We start from the raw sequence: 7,929 nt of genomic DNA, 5'->3' as shown, positions 1-7,929 counted from the left end.
ATTTGGCTTCAAAGTGCTTAATTTAAATCATATGTCTGTAATAAATAATTTTGTCACAATTAGAGAAGCATTTCACAGTTTTTATAAAATTAGTAATTAATACAAGTAACGATGTTGAATATACCATGATACAATTTTATAAACATCAATAAGCCTGAGGAAAAAGTATTTTTGAATCTAATCAAACTAAAATTATTTCATAGAATCAACGAACCGTCGTTTTAACGAATCTGTTTTACCTTTCCATGCATTATTTTGTAGCAAGATGGGTTTGGAAAATCACACCTTTTAACAATTAAACGCGAAACACTTGCAATAGAAAAGTTTATGCACAGTAGTACGACATTAAAGAAACGAAATAATCGACAAGGTTGAATGGAGATCAAAAATTACCTTTGCAACTGCCATCGTCGTCGCTAGTTGTATTATAGCCAGCAACCATGGGACCGAGTTTGGCTCGTTCTGTGTTAATATTCTTGGTACCTAGGTCGTTTTTTATTTGCACATTGTTCAACAACGTCGCTGTTCCGTCGTCAGACCTACTAGAATCCCGATACGAGTATACCGGATTATCAAAGTGATTGCGATCTGTGAAAGAAACAGGGCGATGTTGATATTATTATTTTCCTGTTTTAAATCACTGCAAAAGTCCTCAAATATTTTCATTTTTTACCAAAAGCGAAAAACATAGCACTGGGTGCGAAATTTTTCTCAATGTGATAAACCGATCGAAGAGATTTAACGTTGCAATAACCAGAGGATTTGGTACTGACAAATATAATCACATAAAATAGTTATTTGTATGAAATTTTCTTCAAATTTTTAACAACATTTGAACCGTTACAATGGTAACGATACCCATTTTACCACAATTTTCCAATGACTGTAACAAACGAAACTTTCCTCAGTGTATATGAAATAGCAAAACTCAACAGGGATTTTTTATTTACCTGGCGTCGTCACAGGTTCGGCGATGTATTGAACCTGAGCTATTTCAGTTTTCAAATTAGCAACCCGCCGCCTGTAGTACAACCATATCGTGAATATGATCGCAATGAAGATTAGAGCGATCGCAATTCCCACGACGACACTTCCAGATCCTGAATCTTCTATCGGAAGGACGCTCTTTTCTTGCATTAACTCGTCGCAGTTTTCACCTAAACAGTTTCAAAACATGCGAAGTCATTCGAATGCCAAACTTGCAAGCAAATCGGGGAATATAAGCCAGAATAAATACGCGTATTTAGAATTGAGTATTTACCTTTGAAGCCTTTTTTGCACGTGCAACCGTTTATCGGGTGACATACGAAGGAATCGGACTTACATTCGCACGGTTCCATGCAGTGATCACCGTAATATCCCTCCGGACATACTGAGGAAAAAAGGAATGGCGTAAAATTATTTTGCTTTATAAAAGGAGCCGAACAAATTTCTCTGCTCCTTTGGACTGATACTTGTTATAGATAGAATGTAACTGGAGGGGATAAATTCCAGGATGTGAATCAGTCGGGATGAATTTTTCCTCACTTCGAACATTGAGCATTTGTATGAACACCTCGACATTCGAGTCGTTTCGATTTTCAATTGAGGATTAGTCGAGCGTACAATTCAAAAAGCGATTTTGAGCAAAAAGAAAAGTGATAGGACAAAGAGAGAAAGAGTTTCGTTGAAATTCATCGAGTTGACTATATTTTTCTAAAAGAGAAAAAAAAAGTTTCCCTAAGACAGAAAATTTCTTTTCAAATATTCGATTTCAACACTAAATACTTCATTATGCTACAAACATCAGAGAAATTAAGTTATTCTAAAATTTTATCATCGCAAAATCCATATGAAATGCTCGTTCGATTTTGATATAAATGGTTCGTTTGATTCGTGACTGAATTCTCGAAACATCTTCTGACTCGAATCTTGGGTAACAATAACATGTTTCTTGTTAAATCATAAGTTAATCAGCGATAAATTATCGTGATTGTAGTACATGACAATATGTATGGAACTTTTTTACAAACCAACGAGTTAAAGAACACAAAATTTGCATCAGCCAGTTCCTAGGGAATTCATTTCTAAATAAAATGAGCTACACTTTCATCGGAGTTAAACAAACTGTTTGAATTTTTTGGTAAAAAAAATGAGGGTAATGTAATTTCTCTGACATGCTATACATAAAAAAATTATTTACAATAGAAAATAAATTTTGAAAAAAAATGTTGTCCGAATGAGAGGGAATCTTTTGGATTAAAATTAATCTGTCCAGCTTCAACTGCACGTTTTCAATTTCTGTTTCAACGCATTTTTCACCTGTTCTGAACAGCCTTTAATTCATGAAAATACGCTTCCTTCTTTGATCAAGAGTCTCTCACCTTCTGTGCAATGCGTTCCAGTCCATCCAGGGGCGCAACGGCAATGACCATCGTTTTTCCTGCATTCGCCTCCGTTCTGACACTTGCAAGGCTGGGTACAATTAACACCGTACATCCCATCGGTGCAGGGAATTTGACAAGAATTGCCTTGCCAGCCCGGCAAACATTGGCAGACACCTGTTATTAAAATTTCAAGAAAACAATCCATGAATTGTCTTCAGAAAATGTGGAATCTGACTGTTTTTCAAAGAAATTATTGAAGGAGGCCGGTACAGCAACAAAATCCGAAATCGAATTATTTTATGACCAAAGTTCATTTTATATCGAAATAGAATATTGTGTAACAAGGTCGTAAACTCGGTCTTTTCGTGCCGAGCGTAAGTTTGCAACATTATTCTTTGGTGAGCCAAAAACGAAATTATTCTAAATCATAATAACAAATCATGAGCCAAAAGCTATTTCCTCATTATTACCAGTCACATGGTGACAATCAGCTCCGTTCTTGCAGTGACAATGATTGGCGCAATTCAGACCGTATCTATCCAGAGGGCAAGGATGTTCGCAAGTTAGTCCAAGATAGCCAGGTCTGCATACGTATTGTCCAGTGACGTGATCGCACGTCATGTTGCCTGTGTGAATCAGGAAATATGGATAACAACTGACAATAGATAGAGCAAGATTAAACAATCAAGAGCCGATTGCTGCGGCTCTGTGTGAATGATATTAGTATAACAGGCAAAGAAAGATCTTATCTTTGCAGAAAAATCAATAGCGCGGAAGATTAAACAATTTTAAGCACCGAGGTATATAAAGTCTTGAGAAATTGATCGAAACGTAACGGCGACTCTCAGGATGAAATGAGAATTTGTACGACGCTTATAATTATTAATGCATTTTGTTTTTAATGAAGTAACATACCACCTTTATGAAGCCAGTACTATTTCTGACGAAATTGTCAGCTACATACACGTAGAGCTATTCAAAACGTGACAAAACTACACAACGGCAAAAAAGCATACCTTGCAAAAGCAATTTATAATTATCTTTGCGTGACAGTGTTTGTGTGTTACATTGTTAAAGGGGAATATTAATTCGTAAGCATATGTTCAATGACATTCTTTCGGAACCGGAAGCACGGCGCCTTGTCGAAATTCGAGATATAGACGCGAAGGAAAAATTAGACTGTTCGTCAGTCAAGAAGTCTCTTGGTTAGTCAAAAATTCATACTTCGTATTGATTTTTTCACATTCAGTACTTATCGAATATAATCGTTTCGTTATTTTGTAAAAATTGAAAAATACGAAATATCGAAATTATAAACGAAAATTTGAATATCAATGATTCATTTCAAATAACTTCAAAATGGAATTGAAAAACCTAATGGATTCACTCAATTTCACTCCACGATGGTTTATTTTATTGACAAGGCTATTCCCCGCAAAGTCACTGTCAAATATTTTTTTCTTTCGTTACTCAGTTCAATATTGAGATTTTTCGAGCGTATTTAATATAGGTAAAATCTTTGAAAGATAAATATTCCACAATGGCGATATGTTAAAACAAAATTAGATAATTCATTTTGTACAAAATAATCGAACGAATCTACTAGATTTTCAACAATCACGTAGTAATTTGACGCCAGTACGTTCTATATTTTAATTATCAAATACATCTTCGTAGTTTACGAATTGCATAATTCGACAAATGCGCTCAAAGTAAATAAAAAATATCAATTTTTGAGCAACCAATCCCCTTATCAACCCTCGGTCGCACCTGCTTCGGATTTCGTCTTACCGTTAAATTTCTCTGGGCATTTCTCCTTACAGCCAACGCCGTAAAAGCCCTCCTCGCAAGGTTCCGAGCAATTGGGACCCTCCCAACCTCGGGCGCAAACGCAAGCCCCAGTTTCTGGATCGCACGAGCTATTGTTCATGCAGTTACACTCGGAGTGACAGTCGTCGCCGAATTGACCAGCCGGACATTGCGTCTCGCACCTTATTCCTGTTTCATTAAATGTCAGTCTATGCTCAAGCTTGCGACCCATTTGTTATAAATTTTATTATTCGTATATCATACTTGTAGGTACTTTTTCTAACAAACGTGTAAAAGAGGGTTTAAAATTCCTTCGACAGATCGAACGATAAGTACTTTTAATATATGCAGTCGATAACTATTATATATTATAAAAATAACGAACAAAAATTAAGAATAAAAGAAAAGAAAAATGGTGCTTAGCGTCATTTTCCACTGCAAAAATATCTTTGATTAATAATCGTTATGAAAGTTAGGGGTGAGTAGAATTTAGGGTGTAATACGAGTATCGATCAACGACGAACCTTTCCATTCGGGTTTGCACTTGCATCGTCCGGTCGCCGGATCGCAGCCTAAGTTGTTATTCTCGTCGCAGTCGCAGATCTGCTTACAATCGTGACCAAAGTATTCGTTGGGACATTTTTCCTCGCACAGATCCCCGGTGAAACCAGCCGCACATGTGCATGTGCCTAATATTACATGTACAAAAACCGAAACATACATACTATACGATGCAGCAAAGTCTTTCTCGTCTTCGTCTTTTAAAGATCCATGTTTTTTTGCATGTGCTTTGAAAAAAACAAGACGCTCATCTACTCGGTTGTCACTACCGGTTTCGGCTCATGCTGACAATTTATGCCGGTAAGGGAAACAAGCGAAAGATTCAAGAAAAGGGAAAAAGGAATAAAAATAATTGCAAATATTTCAGAAAAATTTCCTCACCACAAACACGAGCTACATATTTTTATAATTATTATTACTCATTTATAATATTCCACTAGAATATTGCGCAACAAATTGTAGTCAAGTCAAAGTCAAATAATTGTGAAAACAACATTTAACGTATTCTTACCGTTTTGCGAATTGCAGGCAGCGTTGTTCAAGCATTTGCAACTCTCCTTGCAATCCTTACCGTAAAACTTGTCGGGACACGGACGATCGCACAGAATACCTTTCCATCCTGATGAATTATCGTTACACGTTTACAAATAATGATAATAATAATAACAATAAGACAAAATGATGCAAAATAAGCGCATTAACGTACTTGCAATAACAATACAATTAAATTGTGCACAAAATCAAAGTACTCGAATAAAATTGAAACGCGACAGAAAAAAAGAAAAAAAAATCGAAGATATCCGATTCACGAACTTTTGACCAGCTTTTTTTCACAGGCTCAAAATTTCGATCTAGCTGCAATTATTCAAATATGTGATAGACTAAGCGAAGGTACAAGAATCCTGTGACATTTAGCTCTGCGGACTTTAAAGTTAACGAGAAACAAGTGGTCGATTTTACCACATTTTCGAAATGAACCTGTGTATTCGAATTTTGAGTACTTCCAGTTCCCAGTGAAAGAAATATGATCTCGTCTGTTTTTGGTTCGAAAAAATTTGACCTTTTCGCGTGTAAAACCTGTTGAGGATAAATTCTCATGAGAACAGACAGAAAAACATTTTTTCTTCTTTTCCAATTCTGTGTATTCCAAGGGTATAAGATAAAATGGTTTTCTATTTTTGAGTGCAAAAGCGCTGATATTCCGAAGTGCATCCTAAAATTTTTAGGGCAGTTAAATATTTCGAAGAGATACGGTATATTCAAAAAATTCGGTCTCCCCGGAATATTTGAAACGATTTAACAGACACCACACTTTCACTTTGCTTTAAAAATTTAAAAATACTTTTCGAAGAGTCTATAAAAAGTTTCGAAAGAAACTTATTTTGACCGTAGCTCAAGATCTTCTTCAAGATAAATTCCACATTTAAAAAGATCAATCTTTTTTACACGAAAAATACATCAGATCATATTTTTGTTACCTACAAGAGGCGAAGTGTTTAAAATTCATAGTAAAAGGGTTTCATTTCTAAAAAAAAAAAGAAGCGATAAAATTGTTGCACGTGTTCCTCGTAAATATTAATGCCGCTCGTGCCTCAGAATCGGAGTTCTTTCTAAAACTTGGCCGAATGTCGATGGATCGGATTTAAACTAAATACAGTAACAACAAACAAAACGTTCATCCCCCACCTAATGACTCGACAAAAATCGCTATCGCGACGTAAAAAGCGTCGGGTATAATACCTGCTGTGCAGTTGCATCGTCCGTTTTCTGGCGAACAATTGGCTCCGTTATTGCAATTGCACTTCTGGGCGCAATCTTCGCCAAACGTACCATCGGGACAGGGTTCGTTGCAGCGTTTACCCTTGAATCCCGCTGCGCATGTGCAAGTCCCGTCAAAAGGTGAACACTGGGCGCTGTTCTCGCATTTGCACTGCTGCTGGCATCCCTTGCCAAATGTATAAATCGGACAGGTGTGAGAGCAGATTTCGCCGTCCCAACCGGCGCGGCAAACGCAGTTTCCGGTCCAAGGATGACAGAGCTCGGTGTGTTCTTCTTCGCATGCGCAACTCTGGGGAATTTTATTAGCGAGATGGATTGAGGAATGTGTAAAATGGGCAGAGGCTGGAAACTAGAATGGCGGATTGATCGTCACTGAAATCAGCGATACGTTATATTCAGCACCAATTTCACAATTTCATGATTTTCGACAGTCTTACCAGGTTTCATTCGCCTCTCAAGACCTGATTATTTATTAGGGCCTTCGATTAAGCTAGATCGGTGGAAATATCAAGTAGACTAAACTTGTACTTTTACTCACGTTCTTGCACTCCGGACCCCATGAACTGTCAGGACAAGCTCGCTCCTCGCAAAGCTCGCCTTTCCACCCGTTTTGGCAGTTGCAGGATCCATCGATCACCGAACAAGTCGCCCCATTTTTGCAACTGCAGTTGCTCGTGCAGTTAAGGCCATATTTGCCGCTAGGGCAGGTCTCAACACACTGGAAATCAAAGTATTTTGATGACTTCGTTATCACGCGTTTGCAATTTTTGTTAAAAGCTGACTGTCTGAAGCGGAAGTTAATTTTTACAGCTTCAGATAATGACCAATATCATAATAACGCGTCCAGTGCAGGTTTGTCAAGAATTCTATTATTTGGTCAAATTGTCATAATTTCAACAATGACAAATCATTTTTCGTTCTTCAAAGTTCACGTCGAAAATAAAATTATTATCTTTCGATCTGACAATTGTTGTTTATTCTTGTGGACCTTTCCGTACAAATTTCAGCGGCATATATTCAAATTTCTCTCGAAAATCAAGTTCTAAAGGCAATTTTAATTCCCTCCGACTTTCTTCTCATCCCAAAATAAGGATGCGTTAAAGTCATGGTTTCTACCATACGCACCTTCTCCCCAAGAAATCCTGCTTTGCATTGACATTCGCCAGTTATATGATGGCACGATGCTCCGTTGTAGCAATCGCAGGAAGACGAACAATTGTTTCCCCATTGGCCATCGGGACAACGATTAGCGCATACGGATCCCTGAAACAATTTACACTCATTACGAACTGAAACTTCAAGCCACGTAGAATTTTTTTTTTTGCCTCTTGCAAAATAGACTTCACTTATAAATAATATCGAGCCAATTTTTTTCGTCATCGCTTCTTTTGACGTACATATGTCATGTTTATTT

The 7,929-nt window shown here is 37.1% G+C and overlaps 1 protein-coding gene across 3 annotated transcripts in view; it reads right to left on the bottom strand.

Moving 5' to 3' along the window:
- drpr (multiple EGF like domains draper) overlaps positions 1-7,929 on the bottom strand; it is a 47,430-nt gene that overhangs the window by 6,714 nt on the left and 32,787 nt on the right. Inside the window, exons 7-17 of one of the 3 annotated variants that reach the window (XM_046624572.2) lie at positions 7,641-7,778; positions 7,054-7,233; positions 6,477-6,804; positions 5,248-5,355; positions 4,700-4,864; positions 4,158-4,364; positions 2,837-2,992; positions 2,364-2,540; positions 1,262-1,372; positions 951-1,157; positions 394-588 (exon numbers count right to left, since the gene is read on the bottom strand). In XM_046624572.2, coding sequence (XP_046480528.1) covers positions 394-588; positions 951-1,157; positions 1,262-1,372; positions 2,364-2,540; positions 2,837-2,992; positions 4,158-4,364; positions 4,700-4,864; positions 5,248-5,355; positions 6,477-6,804; positions 7,054-7,233; positions 7,641-7,778 — 1,972 coding nt within the window. The remainder of the gene's footprint in view (positions 1-393; positions 589-950; positions 1,158-1,261; positions 1,373-2,363; positions 2,541-2,836; positions 2,993-4,157; positions 4,365-4,699; positions 4,865-5,247; positions 5,356-6,476; positions 6,805-7,053; positions 7,234-7,640; positions 7,779-7,929) is intronic. The other 2 variants (XM_046624573.2, XM_046624574.2) reach the window with 2 other exon arrangements.

Source organism: Neodiprion pinetum, chromosome 4 (genome assembly GCF_021155775.2).
Source record: "Neodiprion pinetum isolate iyNeoPine1 chromosome 4, iyNeoPine1.2, whole genome shotgun sequence".
Lineage (NCBI taxonomy): Eukaryota > Metazoa > Arthropoda > Insecta > Hymenoptera > Diprionidae > Neodiprion > Neodiprion pinetum.
The sequence above is the reverse complement of the archived record's forward strand: the minus strand, read 5'-3'. Positions and strand labels throughout refer to the sequence as shown.